Here is a 23978-nt window from a genome sequence, read left to right on the forward strand (position 1 = left end):
AACAAATTTAGGAAAAAATCGAACATTTTACAAAAGAATTACAAATTTTCAAAAGATATCGACAATAGTCGTTAAAAATTTAGTTTTTCAATTGATATGTGAATTCATGGACCGATATATTGTCCATTTGACATTTCAGAGATTTTTATAAAAAACTACTCAATTATTTAAAAAAGCTTTACACTTTTTTTATCAAATGTAGATAGGGTTAACAATGTGTTCAAATTATAAATAATATATTATTTTCATTAACACGTTTTGGGCTAAACAAGTGATAGCTAAAGAATTTTCTAATTTATATATACATATTTGAATGTATATAATTATTTACATTGCGCATAGTTAGGGTGCATTTTTATAAACTACACCACTTTAGTGGGGAGGGTATATTGGGTTTGTGCTGATGTTTGTAACATTAGAAAAATATTATGCTATGTCCGTCCGTCCGTCCGTCTGGCTGGCTGTCCATGTAAATCTTGTGCGCAATGTACAGGCCGCAAATTTTCAAGATAATTGGATGAAATTTGGCACACACCCTTTTTTGGCCCAAGGACGAAGCCTATTGAAAATGGTTAAAATCGGTCCATTATTTCGATTAGCCCCCATACAACCGTACCCCCCAAATAGGGCCTTTTGGCTTATAATTAATTTAAATGAACTATTATGTTAACAAAAGTCGACAGCACTTAGTTTTATAGAACTTTAAATGACACTACCGATTTTTGTAATGATCGCGCTTCATTTGACCCTATCCCCCATACAAACTCCCCTTCAGAAAATGACTTAAAGGTCAAAATTTATTTTTTTAATAATCCCCATTTTTAACATACATACTAGGGTATTCAATTATTCGGGTTTTTGTCTTATTCGGTTTATTCGACAAATAATAATTTGAGGTTTTACGTTAGCCGGTTAATAATCGGATAATTAAAAATTATTCGGTTATTTGATAAAAAGGAAACTAGATGTTATCATTGCTTTTAACAATAATTTTCTTCATATACACCCTGTAAAGCATTCGCATATGGAAAAGTTGATAAGCATGTGAAAATATGCATGTCCTTTTAAGACGGCTTTACACGATCGCACAAGTAATATGATCTTTCAAAATTTTGTGTAGAAGATTACGGATGGGATCGTTTAAACGCACGCAATATGTAGTGAAACCATCACGCATTGAGAGAGAATACAGATGGAAAATTTGACAGTCGTATGGCTCTCATTTTTGAAACGATTCAAAAAACAAGCCGGTTTCATTAGATCAGGGATGTATTTTTATGTAAACACATATAAAAAAGTAAAACAGCTGTTTCCATCAAATTCTTTGTTTAGTTTCTTATCAAATATTACAAACGAGTTCTAGAATTCATACGTTACATTGAACACTAGTTCAACTATAACTGTTGCTGAAAACGGGTTGTAAATATAAAAGCGATATTATTATTTCCATTACATTCATACTTGTTTCTATCTACTGAATTGTTTGAGGACTTTTAATTTGCTTATAGTTTGAGGACATATTTTTAATAATCAAACTTGATAAAAATTCATAAAATATCACTTAAGCTTCGTCAGTAAGTTTCCAAAGGTTGTTTTAAATAGACTTTACATTTTTTAGCCCTTTAAATTAGGCTATAAAAATCTATAAAAAAATCTATAAAAATCCCCCTATGCGAAGATTGAAACATTTTCCTATGTGTCAAATTGTTAATAATAATGTATATTTATGGCAATAGATCTACTACATATCTAAAAGAATTTTGTTTTTCCCATTTCATTACTCTCATGTTGATTAAAAAATCTATCAATTGCCAAAAATGTCGGTGTCATTTTGTATTGGCGCGGAATAATACAAAGTCAAAAGTCCTAATTTGCCATTAAAGAGTGGTAACCTCAAAATCAAAAATAAATTTTTTAAAATCAAAAATTAAGGCATTAAAGCCGTATACATTAAAAATAAATACTTAAGTGTAGTATATTTAACATAGCACAGTGGGCCAGAATGGAAATTTTTTGGAAATAAATCTGGCGTTTCTAAACGGCTGATCCGATCGGGATAAAATTTGGCGTGAGCGTAGCCAAGGAGTATTCGAGTTTAAGTTTTGAAGATGAACCCCGCAGATGCCCTAGGGACGGAGCTGTGGCGGCTTAAAGTAGGGTACCTACGACATGTAAAATTTTTAAACTTGTGCCATTTTTTTGTTTTTCACCCAAATACAAAGATTTTTATATTTTCTGAAAGCGCTCGACGAGATCTTGCTTGGACATACTACTTATCTCTTATAATATCCGAGTTATAGGCATTTAAAAATTTAGTGATACAAAATTTACCATACCTTGGTCCGCCTTTTTTTTGAATACCGGGCGTAATTTTGGACCAAAAGGATTTTTTCTTGTTACTTAGACAACAAAATTTCCAATAATATACAAAAAATTTCAGATCAATATCATTTAAAGATCCAAAAATATACGTTTTTTAATTTAAAATTCAAAAAATTTTAGATTTTTGCCGTTTTTTTTGCCCAAAATGTGTCTTAACTCTTTTATTAATAAAATAAAATTTTCTTTAAGAACATATAACAATTTTATAGTTTTCTAAAAGGTATCTTTACGCAGAACGCTTTGGCGTAAAAAACGCTTTGGCGAAAATGTTGCCACTGCATCCTTCCGAATATGACCTATTTTTTATCAAAACTTCAACTTTGGGCGACATGTTCTAAAATCCCAAAGCTGGGATCAGAAAACTGAAAGCAGTTTTGGAAACCTCAATATGTTTTCTATTTACTCCAAAAGTATTTTCCCAGCCCTGAAAGAAATGTGGACCCTATGGGCAAAAATGTAAAAAATCCCATTTTTGGGATTTTCATTCCTATTTTTGGGAATTGCGGGATGCCCTTTGACCTTTTCATTTTTTTTTTGCATTTTCTTATTTGAAATGACAAATTTAACAAGCGTTGAAGATTTCATTGAGTTTTGTTCATAAATAAAGATTTTGTCATATATTACATATTTGTTAAATTTCTAAAACTATGATTTATATCAAAATTTTAATAGGGTCGCAGATAGCTACAACAATTTAGTCCATATTTATCCCTTAATATCTTTTTTTAGTTAGATATGGAAATTCTTGACCCTTTACAAAAAATTTCAAGCCAATATCTCAATTACATTCAAAAATATGTTCATTTAAACCTGTGTCCTTTAATTTCATCTTTTTCATATTTGAATAAAATATTTGGACAATTTTTAAAAATTATTTAGTTAATTATTTTATTAAAGACTATAACATTGTATATACAATAAAAAATATAATTTTATTATGAGCCACGCACAACAACACCTAAATCACCCCACACAAACCACCTTTCCCGCCCACCGAAATATAAAACACAATTTAATACAATATCATCAGTTAGTATAATAGCTTTTTTATTTGAACTGTTTATCTTAAACATAATACAATTAATTCTTACAACCTACTTATATAGTTAATTCCTAACACTACTTATTTTCTATAAAATAATCTGTCATATCGGTATACATATCCTGAGGGTAATATAAGTCCTTTAAATCTTCCTCGTTTTGAGATGATAGAGTTTCATAACAAATCCATCTTTTTCGCATAGTTGAAAGAACAGGATCAGAAGATAGAAGTAAACTATTAAAAATATCTTCATTCTGTGATTGCCTTGAGCATTTGCTTAAGCTGAAAAGTTGAACATGCTTAAAATCTCAATTCTTCGCTTCCTGGGCTTCTTCTGTTAACTCTCCAAGTGGAAGAATATTCGATTCAATTATTATTTGACCATGACACAATACTTTGTGAACTGTTGGTGTTAGTTCCCTCCATGGATACAGAGATACAAGTAATTTAGAAATTTCAGATGTATATTCCCCAAATCGATTTCCATTAATTTTATGTTTACTATTCAGTGCCATTAAAATAGTGTTAACTCTTCGAAGCAACTCCTTGTCGATTCCAGTTATTTTTGAAGTAATTTCAAAATCACGAAAAAATCTTCTCGCCGTATTACCGTAATTTGTACTACCGCAACTTGGAAGTGGTTTGTCGATGTTTAATCCCATCTGAACTTTAAATTCTTCTTGGATTCTGCTTTTTTCCGCAGCTCTCAGTTCTTTCAATTCTTCATTATTTTTTGTTGATTTAGTAAGATTCTCTGGCACACTTCTATATTTGAGGTCGTATGCTATGTGTAAAAAGTAATCCAAAAATCGTATTCTGGCATGAAGTGGTGAAATTCCGAAAGACAGGACTTCTTCATTAATACTTCTGCTTTGTCTATATTTGGGAATTGCGACTTTTTCTCATTACATATTAAGCATCTCCAGAAGGAAGAAGTTTCTGTTATGGTATTACTGACCTTTCCTTAGCTGATATGATACGTTAATAGAGAATTCCTTTATTTTTATGCAAATGGGCTCCAGTGCATTTATTTCATCTTTTAAATATTCCACTAAATCTTTTGTTGTTTTCTTTGACTCCTTTATATATTCAAATCCAATGGGTCTACAAAAATTTTTTGAACCCGGAGTTGTATTGATCCATATATCTTCAAATGAATTTCCGATGCTTGACGATGATGGATTAAGGGAATATGAACGAATTCGTAATGGCACTAATGATGACATAAATACACTTTTGTAGTCTGCTAATGCCCGACTTCCACAAGCTTGTTTGTATTCTGGAAGTGCTGATAAACCGTCACATCCCCACTCACACATTAAGACAACATCACAGTTATGAATTTTTCTTAGTTGGTCTTCTGAAAAGTCTTACACAATTCTTGATGCTGTGTTTTCGAGCAAAGATGATATATCAATACAAGCTTCCACATCATTAACAGCAATAGGTAATGGTTTCTACTATATGTAGTTTTTATATAATTTGAAATGTCTTCAATTCTTTCTGGCCCTTTTGAAGATACACTCCATAAAACGGAACACAACTCTTCGTACTTTAATGCATATACCGGCGGATAGAGAGGCAGATACAAAAAAATAACCACTACACACACACTATTGACATTTTTTCATTGAAATTGCACTGAAAAAAATATTTGGTTATTTTTAATTTTGAAGATTAAATTGCATTACTGTAAAATGCGAATATTTATAAACAATGTGTAATCAATGTACTCAAGAATGATAATTTCTTCACATAGAAACAACATTTCTAATTAAAATGTACAAAAAAAGTATGAAACAAGATTAACTTATTTACTTTCATTGTTATGTATTCTAGAAAATTATTTAGAGTGTACGTTGTTTTTATAAATTATGCTCTTGCTTTTGCAAGTTGTGTTTGCAATTTCTTTAACAAAGCGACATCAACGTGCTTTGTTGAATGCTGTAAAGCAACTAAATAAAATATTTGTATTTTTGATGCTCTTGTTTAGAGGTTCGTATGCGATCGTGTTGTGTACATGTAATTTGCCGAAAATCTTCGTTGTCAGAACAATACTAGCGCCGACGTCTGCTTTAATGTAATCTTCATTGTAGATTTATTAAATATGGTACTTAAAATCTGAGAAGTTTACTTATATACCAATTCTTGTCATTTCCGATACAGGTATTCCAAAGTAAAAAATTACGAACTGTCTACCTATTAACATTTAGGACTATATTACTATAACCTGTAATTCAGTCATTGATATTTCTTATTAGTGAATGAATCGAAATTATCATTACCTGTATATTTTTACCTATATGATCATAAACGAAACAGAACGAAGTGATCCGTCGAAAAAATTTAGGTAAAAAATAGTTATAAATTTCTGAAAATTTAAGCATAATAGGACCTTTCAATTACAAGGATAAGCAAACAAATAGAAAATAGGTTAATATAAGATTTAAACATGTTCTGTCATATTTAATACTAAAATATGAAAAATATGAAATTAAAGGATACAGGTTTAAATGAACATATTTTTGAATGTAATTGAGATATTGGCTTGAATTTTTTTGTAAAGGGTCGAGAATTTTCATATCTAACTAAAAGAAGATATTAAGGGATAAATATGGACTAAATTGTTGTAGCTATCTGCGACCCTATTAAAATTTTGATATAAATCAAAGTTTTAGAAATTTAACAAATATGCAATATATAACAAAATCTTTATTTATGAACAAAACTCAATGAAATCTTCAACGCTTGTTAAATTTGTCATTTCAAATAAGAATATGCAAAAAAAAATTGAAAAGGTCAAAGGGCATCCCGCAATTCCCAAAAATAGGAATAGGGTCCACATTTCTTTCAGGGCTGGGAAAATACTTTTGGAGTAAATAGAAAACATATTGAGGTTTCCAAAACTGCTTTCAGCTTTGGGATTTTAGAACATGTCGCCCAAAGTTGAAGTTTTGATAAAAAATAGGTTATATTCGGAAGAACGCAGTGGCAACATTTTCAAAAAATAGGACAAGTTTTTTACGCCAAAGGGTTCTGCGTAAAGATACCTTTTAGAAAACTATAAAATTGTTATATGTTCTTAAAGAAAATTTTATTTTATTAATAAAAGAGTTAAGACACATTTTGGGCAAAAAAACGGCAAAAATCTAAAATTTTTTGAATTTTTAAATTAAAAAACGTATATTTTTGTATTTGTAAATGATATTGATCTGAAATTTTTTGTATATTATTGGAAATTTTGTTGTCTATTCAAAAAAAGGCGGACCAAGGTATGGTAAATTTTGTATCACTTAATTTTTAAATGCCTATAACTCGGACATTATAAGAGATAAGTAGTATGTCCAAGCATGTTTTTTCAAGATCTCGTCGAGCGCTTTCAGAAAATATAAAAATTGGGTGAAAAACAAAAAAATGGCACGAGTTTAAAAATTTTACATGTCATAGGTACCCTACTTTGAGCCGCCACAGCGGGGTTCATCTTCAAAACTTAAACTCGAATACTCCTTGGCTACGCTCACGCCAAATTTTATCCCGATCGGATCAGCCGTTTAGAAATGCAAGATTCATTTCCAAAAAATTTCCATTCTGCCACACTGTGCATTATACAAAATATAGAGAATGTATATATTTGACACATCTATTGAAGACATAATTAATATTTTCCACTAACCTATATGAATTTATATATCTTACGAAAGTACTCTTCGTACTTCGGAGCGAAGACAGTCGCCAGTTTATAGTGCACGAAGAAAGCAAGAGAGTGGCAGGGATACTTAATAAACTTAAGAATTGAAGGTGAAGAGAAAAAGAAAAAAAACTTGATCGGTTTTGTCTAAGTGCAAAGACAATGAATCACTTTTTAAGTTATTTTATTTTTATATCAGTTGACCTTAATAAATAGTTTAAGACAGTTCACGAGAAAACTTTTGCTGTGTGAATTTTAAAATAAAATGTTTTTATTTTATTTAATTAAAAAATATTAAAATTTAAATAAGAAATGTTTACAATTTGAAAGAGTGAATTTATTTAAGACGAGTTAAAACAAAAAACTTTAGCACAGATTACGAAAAAAAAACTTCTTTAATAAAATTTAATATAACAATTTCTATTCTTTCAGAGTTACTGAAAATACAAATGCAGCAATATTAAAAATATTTATTTTAATATCTATTTAATCTAGAAACAAAAGTTTATTTTTTAAAAGTGTTTTTTTATTTTTATGGTTATGATGAATATTTAACCCAACTGCAATACCTGTCCATTGGGTAAGCTACTTGGGGACACTTGACTTACCCCTGGGAAACATCAATAACTAGTAAAAGAGTAATGTGACTGACTTCCAAGAACTCTTTTGGAGATTAAATTTATTGACTACTATCAACTACTTCTTTGACAGTATCATTGTAGACAGTAGAGTGACGATTGACTTCCTCGTAGGACAAGCCCATGTTAAAATGGTTGGTCACGTGTCTAGGGATCACCATAAGTGGTATGTCAAGTGGTTAGTTTAGGACTGTCCCGCCAAATTACTGGGTAGTTTTATTACCCTGTGTATTTTGTTTGGATGCTGTTGGCTTCATTGAGTTATGTATTTTGTTTTCTTTTTTTGAATTCTGTTCGTATATTGGATGAAGGTTGGTTTTATTGAGTTATTTATTATGTTTTTTTTTTTTGTCTTTCTTTTTGTATGTTTCAACTAATAGTAAACCACCTGGATGATTGTAATTCGTATGTTTAGGGTCATTCGAAACGAACGTACCCTTTGTAATCGAGAATGAAGACAATCGACAATCTCGCGGAGACAGTCGTCTCTTTATTGTCCTCAAGTAACCTAGAGATTATACTCTTAAAAGTGTTTTTTTTTTGTACTTCCGAAAGTAGTTATTTTACCCATCTTTTGGAGAAATGATTATTACTTTCTACTAATATGCCACCATCTCACTCAAATTTATATCTTTCGGGTCAATCGTTACATTTTTGTCCCATAGTATTTTAGAGAGTAGACACTTGGAATTTTTAAATTTTAATTCCATTTATATCTTACCACTTGGCTGACTCCAATTCTTTGTATGTATGTATGTATGTATGTATGTATGTATGTATGTATGTATGTATGTATGTATGTATGTATGTATGTATGTATGTATGTATGTATGTATGTATGTATGTATGTATGTATGTATGTATGTATGTATGTATGTATTCAATTCAATTATTCAGGTTTTTGTCTTATTCGGTTTATTCGACAAATAATTATTTGAGGTTTTATGTTAGCCGGTTTATAATCGGGTAATTAAAAATTATTCGGTTATTCGAATAAAAGGACCCTAGATGTTATTATTGCTTTTAACAATAATACATATACACCCTGTTACAATTTTGGAATGTATTTTATAATGCTAACATTGGTATCAAATGAAAGCTTGGAATCTGTACATTCTATCTATATTATTTACCTGTCTCACTTAGAGGAAAAACGAAAAAGAAGTTAAATATAAAAAGATTTCATTTTCGACTCAAAAACTTTTAACTACTTTTTTGTGACAAATTTTCTTTAAGATTTCCAATTCTTTCTTATTCTTATTTCGAAGCAGAGGGACTCAGCTTCATTTGAAATTAATATTAATACCAACTTTTTAATATTAATTTGGAATTCCATCTTTTGAAATTGCATAAGAGCTGATTATGAAAAACTGAGTACACAGAGTCAATACTAATGGTCCACAGTTTCCTGTACGCTTAAATTTTTTCATGTTTAAAAATAACTTTTGAACGGTTTATAAACAAAAATATTATTTTCACTTCAATTCTTTGTTTAACTTTTTATCAAGTACTAGAAATTTTTCCTGATTATTTGAAATGCTTTTCTATATAATGACATTACTGTTTTTAAGATTTTTCACGAGTTCTAGAATTCATACGTTCCATTGAACACTAGTTCAACAATAACTGTTGCTGAAAACTTATTAGAAATACCTAAGAACACAACAATGTCCCCAAAAAACTGGTTGTAAAAATAAAAGCGATATAATTACACAGAAAAAAATTGCAAATGTTGTGAAGCAATTATACAAAATTGTTACCAATTGATTAATATGTTTAACAACTTTTTTAATTAAATAACTGTAAATCGTTCTTTACTTATCATTTTTTGATATCTCAAATGAGGAAATTGCTGATACATTTAACGAAATGCTGAAAAAGGAAAACCAACCTATTAATGCCGTACATATTGCAACTATTCTTCCTAATGCATCACCAAAATGACTTAAGCGAATTGTGGAAAGTATACCAACTCCAACATCAAAATCAAATTTTACTGAAGAGAAAGCAATAGCGCTTATGTTGGAACTGGGTCTCAATCGAAATAAGTACCAAATATTAAGGAAAGCTCTGCATGAAAAAGGACACAATATATTACCATCATACAAGGCGATCCAAGAAAAAAACAAACTATCCTACCATCACCTATTGCAGTTAATGATGTGGAAGTTTGTATTGATATATCATCTTTGCTCGAAAACACAGCATCAAGAATTGTGTCAGACTTTTCAGAAGACCAACTAGGGAAAATTCATAACTGTGATGTTGTCTTAATGTGTAAGTGGGGATGTGACGGTTTATCAGCACTTCCAGAATACAAACAAGCTTGCGGAAGCTGGACATTAGCAGACTACAAAAGTGTATTTATGTCATCATTAGTGCCATTACGAATTCGTTCATCTTCCCTTAATCCATCATCGTCAAACATCGGAAATTCATTTGAAGATATATGGATCAATACAACTCCGGGTTCAAAAAATTTTTGTAGACCCATTGGATTTGAATATATAAAGGAGTCAAAGAAAACAATAAATGATTTAGTGGAATATTTAAAAGATGAAATAAATGCACTGGAGCCCATTTGCATAAAAATAAAGGAATTCTCTATTATCATATCATATCAGCTAAGCTTAACAATGATTGATGGAAAGGTCAGCAATGCCATAACAGAAACTTCTTCCTTCTGGAGATGCTCAATATGTAATGAGAAAAAGTCGCAATTCTCAAATATAAACAAAAGCAGAAGTATTAATGAAGAAGTCCTGTCTTTCGGAATTTCACCACTTCATGCCAGAATACGATTTTTGAATTACTTTTTACACATAGCATACGACCTCAAATATAGAAGTGTGCCAGAGAATCTTACTAAATCAACAAAAAATAATGATGAATTGAAAGAACTGAGAGCTGCGGAAAAAAGCAGAATCCAAGAAGAATTTAAAGTTCAGATGGGCTTAAACATCGACAAACCACTTCCAAGTTGAGGTAGTACAAATGACGGTAATACGGCGAGAAGGTTTTTTCGTGATTTTGAAATTATTTCAAAAATAACTGGAATCGAAAAGGAGTTGCTTCGAAGAGTTAACACTATTTTAATGGCACTGAAGAGTAAACATAAAATTAATGGAAATCGATTTGGGGAATATACGTTTGAAATTTCTAAATTACTTGTATCTCTGTATCCATGGAGGGAACTAACACCAACAGTACACAAAGTATTGTGTCATGGTCAAATAATAATTGAATCGAATATTCTTCCACTTGGAGAGTTAACAGAAGAAGCCCAGGAAGCGAGGAATCGAGATTTTAAGCATGTTCAACTTTTTTGCTTAAGAAAATGCTCCAGGCAATCACAGAATGAAGATATTTTTAATAGTTTACTTCTATCTTCTGATCCTGTTCTTTCAACTATGCGAAAAAGATGGATTTGTTATGAAACTCTATCATCTCAAAACGAGGAAGATTTAAAGGACTTATATTACCTTCTGGATATGTATACCGATATGACAGATTATTTTATGGAAAATAAGTAGTGTTAGGAATTAACTATATAAGTAGGTTGTAAGAATTAATTGTATTATGTTTAAGATAAACAGTTCAAATAAAAAAGATATTATACTAACTGATGATATTGTATTAAATTGTGTTTTATATTTCGGTGGGCGGGAAAGGTGATTTATGTGGGATGATTTAGGTGTTGTTGTGCGTGGCTCATAATAAAATTGTATTTTTTTATTGTATATACAATGTTATAGTCTTTAATAAAATAATTAACTAAATAATTTTTAAAAATTGTCCAAATATTTTATTCAACACCAAATGTATGTTCTGTCATACTTAATACTAAAATATGAAAAAGATGAAATTAAAGGACACAGGTTTAAATGAACATATTTTTGAATGTAATTGAGATATTGGCTTGAAATTTTTGTAAAGGCTCGAGAATTTCCATATCTAACTAAAATACAACATTAAGGGATAAATGTGGACTAAATTGTTGTAGCTATCTGCGACCCTATTAAAATTTTGATATAAATCATAGTTCTAGAAATTTAACAAATATGTAGTATATGACAAAATCTTTATTTATGAACAAAATTCAATGAAATCTTCAACGCATGTAAAATTTGTCATTTCAAATTAGAAAATGCAAAAAAAATTGAAAAGATCAAAGGGCATCCCGCAATTCTCAAAAATAGGAATAAAACTCCCAAAAATGGGATTTTTACATTTTTGCCCATAGGGTCCACATTTCTTTCAGGGCTGGGAAAATACTTTTGGAGTAAATAGAAAACATATTTAGGTTTCCAAAACTGCTTTCAGTTTTCTGATCTCAGCTTTGGGATTTTAGAACTTGTCGCCTAAAGTTGAAGTTTTGATAAAAAATAGGTCATATTCCGAAGGACGCAGTAGCAACATTTTCAAAAAATAGGACAAGTTTTTTACGCCAAAGCGTTCTGCGTAATGATACCTTTTAGAAAACTATAAAATTGTTATATGTTCTTAAAGAAAATTTTATTTTATTAATAAAAGAGTTAAGACACTATAGAGCTATTCAATTAAAAGATGATAAGTTCAATATGTATTCTTCGCAAGAGCTAAATTACAGCTCTCTTGTGTTAAGCGAAGTGTGTCTTTATTGAAAAAGTTCTTAGATTATATAGTAATTAATTGCTTACACAGCATTATTCATAAAGTGGATAGTGTAACAATGACAGAACATTGAACGCAAGAAATACATACAAACAAAGCCATGATCAGTAAAATATTTAAAGTATTGACTGTTTAATCGACTTTGTAATATGATATTATTTTTAATTGCTTTTTCAATATTCTGTCGGCATAAGCTATACATGTTTTATGCTACACCTCCCTTTTACGGAAGAATGTTCATACCCTTTTTTAAATGTATGGACATTCTTTAACAAATTATTACTATAATCTTAATAATTAATTTTATTACAAATATGGGAATAAACATCTTATTTATTACTTAAACACATGCGCATATGTTACTAAGGATAATGTTAATTATATTATTTGTTGAAAATCTTAAGTATATTCTTATGAACTATTTGCTCTTTTTTATTTTTCTTATCTACTATAGTTACATTATTTCTTAAGTCTATGTTTTTAATTTCGTAAGGTCCTTTATATTGTGGATCTAATTTGTGACCTACTACATTTTTAACTGAAACTAAATCTCCCACTTTTAATTTATAATCTAACAATGTCTTATCATAATTTAATTTCTGTTTTAACTTATACCTATCAATTATTTCTCGTGCTCTCTTATGTGCTATTTCTAACCTATATCTAACTTCCTTAGCATAATCTTCTACATTATATAAAGGTGATATTGTATGAACCTTATCAAATTGTTGAAACCCATTAGGAGTCTTACCGAAAACCAACTCATAAGGGCAATAATCATGCACCGTAGATGGCGTGGTATTGAAACAGTAAGTGAAATACCTGAGCCATTCATCCCAATCGCTTTTGTCAACGGATATGTATGATCTTACATATTCGTTGAATGTTCTATGACTTCTTTCTATAGTTCCTAGCGTCTGGTGATGATGAGCAGTCGATGTAATATTTTCTATCTTCAAAAGGTTACATAATTCATTAAGCACCGAATTTTTGTACTCTGTACCCATGTCGTAATGAACGTTAAACACATGCGCATATGTTACTAAGGATAATGTTAATTATATTATTTGTTGAAAATCTTAAGTATATTCTTATGAACTATTTGCTCTTTTTTATTTTTCTTATCTACTATAGTTACATTATTTCTTAAGTCTATGTTTTTAATTTCGTAAGGTCCTTTATATTGTGGATCTAATTTGTGACCTACTACATTTTTAACTGAAACTAAATCTCCCACTTTTAATTTATAATCTAACAATGTCTTATCATAATTTAATTTCTGTTTTAACTTATACCTATCAATTATTTCTCGTGCTCTCTTATGTGCTATTTCTAACCTATATCTAACTTCCTTAGCATAATCTTCTACATTATATAAAGGTGATATTGTATGAACCTTATCAAATTGTTGAAACCCATTAGGAGTCTTACCGAAAACCAACTCATAAGGGCAATAATCATGCACCGTAGATGGCGTGGTATTGAAACAGTAAGTGAAATACCTGAGCCATTCATCCCAATCGCTTTTGTCAACGGATATGTATGATCTTACATATTCGTTGAATGTTCTATGACTTCTTTCTATAGTTCCTAGCGTCTGGTGATGATGAGCAGTCGATGTAATATTTTCTATCTTCAAAAGGTTACATAATTCATTAAGCACCGAATTTTTGTACTCTGTACCCATGTCGTAATGAACGTCTTCATCGGTCCATAAGTAAGAATAAAATGTTCAAATATGGCTTTCGCAACTGATTTTGCGCTTTTATCTTGAATAGGTACCGTTACAAGATATTTTGTCATGTCGCATATTATTGTGACAGCATATGAATTTTCGTTATATGATTTTGGTAGTGGACCTATAGTGTCCACTATTACCGTATCAAATGGTTTAGCTGGTGTATTTGTCAAAGTCAATGGCATTTTTGTGTGTTTTGTAATTTTAGCCGACTGGCATTTTTGGCACACTTTAACATATTTCGTAATACCACGAGTCATGTTATTCGAGAAATAGTATCTTTTTATTTTACTAAGAGTTCTTGAAACACTTGAATGTCCGCCCTCCGCTGGATCATCATGATATCGTTTCATTATTTCTGTTATTAACTTAGCATTTGTTACGTGGATCACCTCATTAAGTAGCGCTACTTTCAATACTTTTAATAATTTATTGCCCATTTCCTTAAATTCATTAATAGAGACAAATTCGAAAATTTTCTCGCCACTTGTAATTTATTAATTTTTAGTTTACCGGCCACTTCTTCGAGCCATGGGAAAAATTGTCCTAAGTCAAATTTCCCATTGATAAACAATTCATTTATTTTCATACATGCAAGTTTCGTTTTACCACGTTTAATATAAAATGTATGTGGGTCAATTTTTAGCTTGCAAAATTTTCTGACGTCAGAATTCATAATTGGGTTAAATACATTGGGCTTCTCATGTTTATTTTCTAAATGCTTTTTGTTTAATGTAACTGGAGATTTTTCAAGTGACTCTTTTGCCATTGATCGTGTTGTTATTTTGTATACATTGTTATTTTTATTGTTCATTTCTTTCAAATCATCTATGGTTATACGCGATAATGCGTCAGCAACATAATTATATTTTCCCCTAAGATATTCAACTGTAAAATCATATTCCTCTAAATCAAGTCTCATTCTTGTTAATTTTGAACTTGGATTTTTCATAGAAAATAAATAAGATAATGGTCTGTGATCAGTGCGGACTAAGCAATGTTTTCCATATATGTACGGTCTAAAATGCATAATAGCCCAGTGTATGGCTGTTTACTCCTGTTCTATAGTTGATTTATTGCTTTCGCCCTTTGTAAATACTTTTGAAGCATATGCGACTGGAAGATGCTTTCCATTGTGTTCTTGTGTTAGAACGGCGCCACAAGCTTGTTTGCTTGCATCGGTTGTTATACAAAATTCTTTTGAAAAATCTGGGTACTGAAGCAATGTTGGACTCATTAATGCCTTTTTTAGATGTTTAAGAGCCAAATCACAAGCCTCATTCCATTTGAATTCAACATTTTTCTTCGACAACCGTGTCAAATGTCTTGAATAATCGGAAAAATTTTTAATGAATCTTCTATAATAGTTGCAAAAGTCTACAAATCGTCTTGCCTCGTCAGCGTTTTTTGGTGTTGGATAGTTTTCAACTGCGCTATATTTGCTATCGTCTGGGAGTATTCCTTTATCTGTACATTTATGTCCCAGATATGTTACCTCTTTCCTGAAGAACGTACATTTCTCAGGGTGCAACTTGAGATTATATTTCCTACATAATTCGGAACAACCTAGTACTACTAAATCGTCCATATACAAGAAAGCTTGGTCGGGCCTTAGACCGCTGAAAGCAATTGTCATCATTCTTTGGAATGAATTTGGGGCTATTTTTAAACCATAAGGTAATCTAGTAAATCTGTATGATCCATTACTAGTTGAGAAAGACGTAAGATCTCTAGAATCCCTTTCTAAACCTATTTGATGAAAACCTGACATCAAATCCAAACAGGAAAAATATTTTGCTCTGCCAAGTTGATCCAAGATATCATCAATTCTTGGTATTGGGTATTTATCCGCTACGAGTTTTTTATTAATTTGCCTATAATCGACCACTAGTCTCCATCTCTTTTTATCGGAATTAGGAAGAGATTTCTTTGGAACCAATAGTATTGGACTATTATATTCAGAGTAAGATGGTTCAATAATTTTATCATCTATAAGTTTTTTAACTTGTCTATCTATCTCTTCTTTGTGTACATGTGGTATACGATAATTTTTTATATATATCGGAGTTCTGTCTTTTACTCTCAACTTTTGTTTATAAAAATTGTTTATTGTTATAGTTTCCGTTTCTAATCCAAAAATATCACTATAATCAGAATAAAGATTAGTTAATGTTTTTTCAAATTGTTTCTTTAAAATTTTCATTATTTCTGATCTTCTTTTGCCATTGTTTATGTTATTATTTGTGACTATATCATAATCAATAAAATTTTCTGTTTTTATATTAGATTGCTTTAATACTACAGGACAATTATTGGTATTTAAAATCCTAATAAAAGCTTTGTCAGTTTTAACCAATGTGTTAGCTATAAATACACCTTCTTGGGGCTCCTGATTTGGAACCAATATTTCTTGTTCAGCATGAGTGAATTTCACTTGACGAACGACCTCTGCTCTGGCTGGCAAAGTAATATCGCTGTGAGCAGATATAATTGGTACTTCTATCTGCTGTGGAATGTTTTCAGGCCTTAAAATAAAAGAATCATGATCTTGGCTAAATTCAAGAATGCAGTTATATTTTTTAATGAAATCCATTCCTATAATACCGTCACATGGTATCGGGAATTCATCTTTCACTACGTGAAAGTGATGAGGAATCAAAAACTGCGTGTATCTTAGATCAAAAAATATCGTACCAAGGGATGTAATTTTGCCTTCACCTATTCCACTTAATGTTGTTATATGTTTAGTATTTAATTTTTTAAAGGCATACTGGAGTTTTAGCAAGGATATGTCTGCACCTGTGTCTACTAGCAATGTTATTAATTCTTTAGTTTGATTTATCTGTCGTTTTATGAAAATGCTTAAGTTGAGGTTAAGATTGTACACCTTTTTATTTACTGTTCTAATCCTAGGGGAGCGTTCTGGTTTTCCGAATCGCTGTCAGATAGATTCTCGCTGCAATCTGTTACTGTTGTTATAATTGTTATTATTATTTCTAAATCCATTTCTGTTCGGATTTCTAAAGCCGTGGTTGTCTACAAAGTTATTGTTACTTCTATTGTAATTTTTTTTCAATCATAATTATTCTGTCTTTGTCCATAATACAGTACGGCGTTTTGTTGTCCTGTTGCCTCGTTCAAATGTTTACAAACTTACTAACAACTTCGTTCATACTGTTAAATTGTCCTGCTTCCATGATAAGTTTTACCTTATCAATTGTGCAGTTTTTAGTAAGTGCCTTTACGGCAACCTGCGTTGAATATTTGCTTGCCAATTCGCAAGACAAGCCATCCGACATATACGCGTTTTCTAATGATTTTGTAAGATTTTCTATCTCTGTACAATATGCATTTGCTGTTTTATTATTTTGTCTTATGTTCATTATTTTTGCTGATAATACTTCCACCGATTCTCCCTTAACAGTACCATTCCATTTGCCAACAATTTCTGCTATGGTCGCTTCATTGTTAATTAAATTTCTAGCAGTTCTTTTAGTTTAGTTTTTATAAGAGACACTGCTGTGGATTCGTGGCTTCCCTTTATTAAGTAGACCAAAGCCAATGAATCAAGAAAAGATCGTAAGTTTTCAGATTTTCCATCAAATTCTGTAATTAGCTTTGAGGCTGAATTCAAAAATTCCACTACTGTTTGCGACATTGTTTTAACTTTTCCTGATTCTTGCTGTGAAAAACTAGGTTTTATAATTATCTCTTCATGCAAATTTTCTGGTAAGTCAATTTTATATCCTTTCTAATGGCAACTTTAAATACTCTTTCTTTTAAATCAAGAAAAAAATCCCTCTGCTGCTGTTTGATGTGTGTACGAGATTTTAACTTTTCTAAGTTAAAATAATTTTCAATATTTTTTATTTAAACGGAATAAAAATCCTTAAACTCTTATGTAGGGTATTTATTTAAACCGTTATTTAATTTTATTAAATATTTGAAAACTAATTAAATATAATTAAATGTATGAAAAATCTTCTGTTCGCAGCGAGGCAGTAAAAGCAAGTGAAGTTTTAATAATAATTTCAATTTAAAAAGAGCCAAAAAAGTGCGTATCAATATTTAAATATAGCTTACGCATATAACATACATATTTACATACATGCGAATATGGTAAAAAGTGCGTAGCAAAAAACCAGTATTTTTCGCACTTCTTTTACTGCATTTACTTTAATGAGAGAAAATAAATCTCATTTAAGTAAATCTGCATAGAACTACCAAAATTAAACAAAAAAGTGCGTAAGCTTTTTTGTGCATTGTTCACACAAGCAATGAAATTCAAAAAAAAAAATAACTTAAATTGTTAAAGAGAAAAATAACAAATTAATGCAAATAAAATAATACAAAATATAAATATTAAAGTTGTTCACCAACATTCTCCCCCACTAAGGACGACAGTGCTTAAACCGAGGAAGAATCATCATCACCATGTAGTTTAAAGTTGTAATCATTTTCTTCGGCATTAAAGCTATCATTTGTAGGTAACAGGGCAACTTTAGACATTGGGCGTTTAAATGTTTTTCTGTTTGAAAATAGAGTGACCACCCTTACACAACCATCTTTGCCGGGATGAATATCTTGGATTCGGGCAAGCGGCCATTCTCCAGGGGCACCTCGTTCATCAAATACGACCACTAAATCACCAATTTTAGGGTTTTCAGTTATTTTGAGCCATTTGGGCCTAGCTTGAAGTCGACACAGCCATTCGTTACACCAACGTCGCCAAAAATGTTGCTTCAGCTTTTCGACGGTTTTCCATCTATTTAGTCGATCAATGTTGACATCCAGTAAATCTTCTTCCGGAACACATAGAGTAGGTTCCCCAATCAAGAAATGAGCTGGGGTGAGCGCATTGCAGTCAGATGGTTCGGAATTTAGAGGGCACAAGGGTCTGGAATTCAAACAGTTCTCAATCTGGGCTAAAAGCGTTGTAAGCTCCTCAAATGTCAAAATACGGTTCTGCATCACTCTTTAAGTGGTGTTTTGTAGACTTCACGCCAGCCTCCCAAAGACCACCAAAGTTTGGAGAGGCTGGAGGTATAAAATGCCATTTCGTACCATTTGCGGCCAGGCAGTCGCTTATCTCATATGAAATCGATGATTTGCTGCGATTATAAAGAATTTGTAGCTCCTTATTAGCTCCAACAAAGTTCGTACCACAGTCTGAGTACAAGTCGGTACAAGGGCCACGGCGGGACACGAAACGCCTGAAAGCGGCCAAAAAAGCATCGGTTGACAGGTTTGTTACTGCTTCCAAGTGTAAAGCTTTCGTAGTCATACATATAAACAAACAAATGTAGCCCTTTGTAGTTACTGAGTTTCTTGCAGTGGATTGTTTTATAGCAATGTGACCGGCATAGTCAACTCCACTGTGCTTAAACGGACGAGCAGGTTTAAGACGAACAATAGGGAGATTTCCCATCATCTGCTGGGCTGCCTTTGCGTTATATTTGAAACACGTTATACATTTTCGCAAGACACGTTTAGCAATACTTCTACTTGATATTATCCAATATTCCCGTAGGACGTAAGCTTGCATTTGGATTAAACCGCCATGTAAAGTTTTTATGTGTGCATCTAGAAATAATAAATTAGTCAAAGGATTTTGCTTTTTAAGTAAAATTGGGTGTTTAGAACAATAATCAAGGTCAGAATTTTGAATTCTACCGCCAACTCTAAGTATTTGAGAGGAGTCAAAAAATGGGTAAAGTTGAGCTAAAGCGCTATTTTTTATAATTTGACCTCACTTTTGAAGTTCAGAAATCTCTTGCAAAAAATCCACCTCTTGTGAAAGTTTAACAAGCCTTAAACGAGCAAATTTTAGTTCTTCGGTTGAAAGAAACCCTGTCATCTTACCGTTACCTTTTATTTGTGAATGTTTATAGTTTTGAGTATTGTGTTTAAAACGAAATATGTATGCAGTAACACGTATCAATTTGCAAAATGAAGAAAATCTTGTTAATATTTCTGGATATTGTTTTATTTCAGCTACAACCGAGTGCATATTTAAAGTTGGTTCAGTAGAAATTTCATCCATTTCATTTAGATTTAGTTTCGGTTGTTTTGGCCAATTTTCTGCAGGTTCCGATAGCCATTTAGGGCCATGCCACCATAGTTCATGTTCAACCAATTCATTCGAAGATATACCACGGGAAGCGCAGTCAGCAGGATTTTCACGTGTAGATATGTATCGCCATTGAGAAGTATGACATCTGCGTTGGATTTCTGCCACTCTGTTTCCAACATATACGGGCCACTTAGATAACTGACCACGTATCCACGAAAGTACAGTTGTACTATCAGTCCAATAATAAACATTTGAAATATCTTGATCAAGTGAAGAAGTTATTCTGTCAACTAATTTAGCCAATAAAGTAGCAGCACATAATTCCATTCGAGGTATAGTTAACCGCTTTATAGGACCTACTTTAGTTTTCGCTTGTATTAAATACACTTTTGTACCCAAATCTGAAATAGTCTTAGCGTAGACAGCAGCCGCGTAAGCCAACTTAGATGAATCGGAAAAACCATGAATTTCAATTGAACCACATTTAAACGTTCCGATCCAACGAGGAATTTTAATTCTTTCAAGAAACTTTAGATTTTCGCGGTATGTTAACCATCTTTTTTGCATAGCGTCAGGTAAGCGATCATTCCATTCAATGCCAAGCAACCACAAATTTTGAAATTCAATTTTAGCAAGAATTGTAGTTGGGGAAAGCCAGCCTAAAGGGTCATAAAGTTTTGTTGAGTCTGAGAGTAAACTTCTTTTGGTAACTACTGATGTATCTTCAATATTGATCTTAAATGAAAAGCAGTGGTCTATCGTGTTCCACTCGAGTCCAAGAGCCTTTACGGTATTATGTTGATTTAGTTCAAATATATCAGATTTTTCTCTGTAGTCTACAGGAATCAATTCTAGCAATTCCTTCGAGTTTGTTGTCCATTTACGTAATTTAAACTTATCTTCATTAAGTAAACTACATAATTGAGTATGCAAATGGTAAGCTTCAGATAGACTATCAGCTCCAGAAATTACGTCATCGACATAAGTATCTGAATTGAGCACATTACATGCCATCGGATATTTTTCCTTTTCGTCCAACGCTAGTTGTTGTAAAACCCTAATCGAAAGAAAAGGAGCGGGTGTGGTACCATAAGTAACCGTTGAGAGCTTATAAATTGATATCTGTTCAGAGCCACTATTTCTCCACAAAATTTGTTGAAACTTTCGTTGTTCCTGTACCACAAGTATTTGTCGGAACATCTTCTCCAAATCTGCCCGAAACCCAATTTTAAAACGTCTCCACCGATTTATAATTGTGGGCAAATCATTTTTGCAATGCAGGACCAGGTGCTAGTTCCTCATTCAAGGAAGATTGAGCAGACCTTTTACAGCTACCATCAAAAACTACCCTCAATTTAGTAGTAGAACTACTCTCTCTTAACACACCATGATGAGGCAAAAAGAAACCATTTTTTTCTAAATCACGTGGATAGGTACCGACCTTTTCCATATGTCCGAGACATTCATACTCTTTCATAAAATCTAGATAAAGTTTTCCAAAGTTCTTATTCAATTTACATTTTGACTCAACGTTCTTTAAACGAGAAAGTGCTGCATAATCCGTATGACCAAAGACTGGAAGCGAGAGGCCTTTAAGCAATGATTTAAATGGCAGTGATACGGTGTAACGCCCAGATGAATCACTAGAAGTAGTGCTTTTGAAATGTTGTTCGCAAAGGATTTCTTCTTCTGTCAAAGCTCTTTTTTCCAGCAATTCTTCTTGTTCCCAAAAGGACAGCAATTGCTTATCTAATGAACAAACATTTACTGTGATGATGTGCTCAGATGAGTTATCATGTGAGGGGCCAGAAACTATCCAACCGAAATGTGTGAGTTGTAAGAATAAACCACTTTCAAATTTTTGTTGCTGAGGTAATATGATATCCCCGTATACATCTCCTCCTAATAAAAGGTCAATTTCACCAGGTTTCGAAAAATAAGGATCAGCTAATGAAAATTTCTTTAAATCCGGTAATAATGTTTCGTTTATAGCCATAGGTTGATATGCCGTTATTTTCGGAAGAACCAAAGCCTCGCAATCTATTTTAAAATTTGTTTCGATTCTTGAGAATATTGCAAAATTAACGTATTGCTTTGAAATAGTAGATTGGTTTCCACCTACACCGCATATTTCCACAAAGTTCCTTTTATAAGATAAGTTTAAGGCATCTGCAGCCTTTTTGGTTATAAAGGTTGCTTGAGCACATTGATCAAGAAGAGCACGCAAAACAAAATCTCCCTGAGGGGTTTTTAAAACAACACGCATCGTAGCGAGGAGAACTTGGGGCCTTTTCCTCCTGTTAGATGTTTTACTATTGTCAACGACATGAGCGGTAACGTTTTCAATACCTTGAGAAGACGAGGATGTTTGAGAAGATATAACAGGTTCAGGGGTCGGAGTATTAGAAACATGATTTATAAAATACTCATTATGAACAGTGGTATGGTGGTTTTGTTGGCAGACTTGACAGCGAGAAGCTACATGACATTTGTTACTAAAGTGGCCTGGGGTTAAACAATTTCGACATATTCGCTTTGAATTCAAAAAATCTCTTTTTTCACTAGATGGTAAAGCAGAAAACTTGAAACACTTGAAAAGAAGGTGACGCTCATTGCAGCAGGGGCAGTTGTAGTCGGTACTTGTGGAAGCAGCATTTACATAACGTCGTAAATTGTTTCTACTTTTATTTTGATGTTGTGGGGTTTTTGGTTTCGAAAAAGGAACATTAGGGCTTGAATCAGTCTGATCAGAAATAGTTTCTAATGTTCGAAAAGTTGATTCCAAAAATTTGAACAAATCTTCAATAGGAGGGATTTGAGTCGAGGCATTAAGCGATTGCTCCCATTCCTTTCGGGTTTGTACATCTAGCTTATTCACTGTCATATAAATAAGCATAGCATGCTCACCTTCGGTGTTTATTTCTAAAGTACGTAGTTGGGCAATACTAGTTCGTGTTGTGTCTAAAATCGTCTGAATGCTTTTGGAAGAGCCATCAGACGAAGGTATAGCAAACAGTTTTTTTAAAAAAAATATCAACTATTTTTCTTTTATTATGATATCTATTCTGTAGAGCGGTCCAGGCTAAAACGTAGCTTGAATCCGTTGCTGGATATTCGTTCACTATATCCAAAGGAGTTCCTTTACAAGAATTTTTCAAAAAACAAAATTTTTGAACATCAGTTAGCCCAGAATTATTATGGACTAACGAAACGAACATGTCCTGATAAGACATCCAAGTGAGGTAATCACCACTAAAAACTGGCAAATCAATCTTCGGCAAACGAGCCTGAAGCGAAAAGGTTTCATTTCTAGAATGAGAGGGACCAGCAAACGTACTGGACTGAATTCCAGGAGAACGAGTAACAGAAGAATCCATGAAATCGAGCAATTGGCTTTTAAGGGTAAGAAACTCGTCTTGAAATTGATAATAAACATCGTCTTCGAAATACGGAATATTTTCTGTATTAATAGTATTGTCACGGACTACAGCGCATAATTGGGTATTCCCGTCTTTAAATTGCAAAAAATTTGATTCTATTTCGTCTAAAACAGATTGTGCGAAGCCATGCGTTTTATGCTGTCTTGAATTATATAACCTAGCAGTACGTTTTAAATTTAAAAATAAATCTTTTTGATCCTCAATAAGATGGTGAATATCCGCCATTTTGTTCAAAACACTTTTTTATTTTCAGTATTGTATAATACAAAATGTTATGCATACATACAGTTTTCCAGAAACCACAAATTAAGGTAACTGTAACGC

General features: G+C 32.0%; 2 protein-coding genes across 2 annotated transcripts; both read right to left on the reverse strand.

Moving 5' to 3' along the window:
- Positions 1-19890: 19890 nt before the first annotated feature.
- LOC124419253 lies at positions 19891-21414 on the reverse strand. The gene has a single exon (XM_046947878.1). It carries the CDS (start codon positions 21412-21414, stop codon positions 19891-19893), a length of 1524 nt encoding a protein of 507 aa, XP_046803834.1.
- Positions 21415-21478: 64 nt separating this feature from the next.
- Positions 21479-23879, reverse strand: LOC111678554. The gene is made up of 2 exons (XM_046947879.1): positions 23422-23879; positions 21479-23192 (listed from the first exon to the last, which is right to left on the reverse strand). The coding sequence occupies exons 1-2, from the start codon at positions 23877-23879 to the stop codon at positions 21479-21481; spliced, it is 2172 nt and encodes a 723-aa protein (XP_046803835.1).
- Positions 23880-23978: the final 99 nt, after the last annotated feature.

The sequence above is a fragment of the Lucilia cuprina genome, chromosome 4 (genome assembly GCF_022045245.1).
Source record: "Lucilia cuprina isolate Lc7/37 chromosome 4, ASM2204524v1, whole genome shotgun sequence".
NCBI classification, from domain to species: domain Eukaryota; kingdom Metazoa; phylum Arthropoda; class Insecta; order Diptera; family Calliphoridae; genus Lucilia; species Lucilia cuprina.

What these genes read in the sequence shown, in the direction of transcription:
- LOC111678554 (XM_046947879.1), bottom strand. Translation starts at nt 23,879, where the DNA reads ATGGCGGATATTCACCATCTTATTGAGGATCAAAAAGATTTATTTTTA. An exon ending in TATCAGGACATGTTCGTTTC is followed by an intron (nt 23,193 to 23,421) that starts GTTAGTCCATAA and finishes CTCTTCCAAAAG; the next exon opens with CATTCAGACGATTTTAGACA.
- LOC124419253 (XM_046947878.1), bottom strand. Translation starts at nt 21,414, where the DNA reads ATGTTCCGACAAATACTTGTGGTACAGGAACAACGAAAGTTTCAACAA.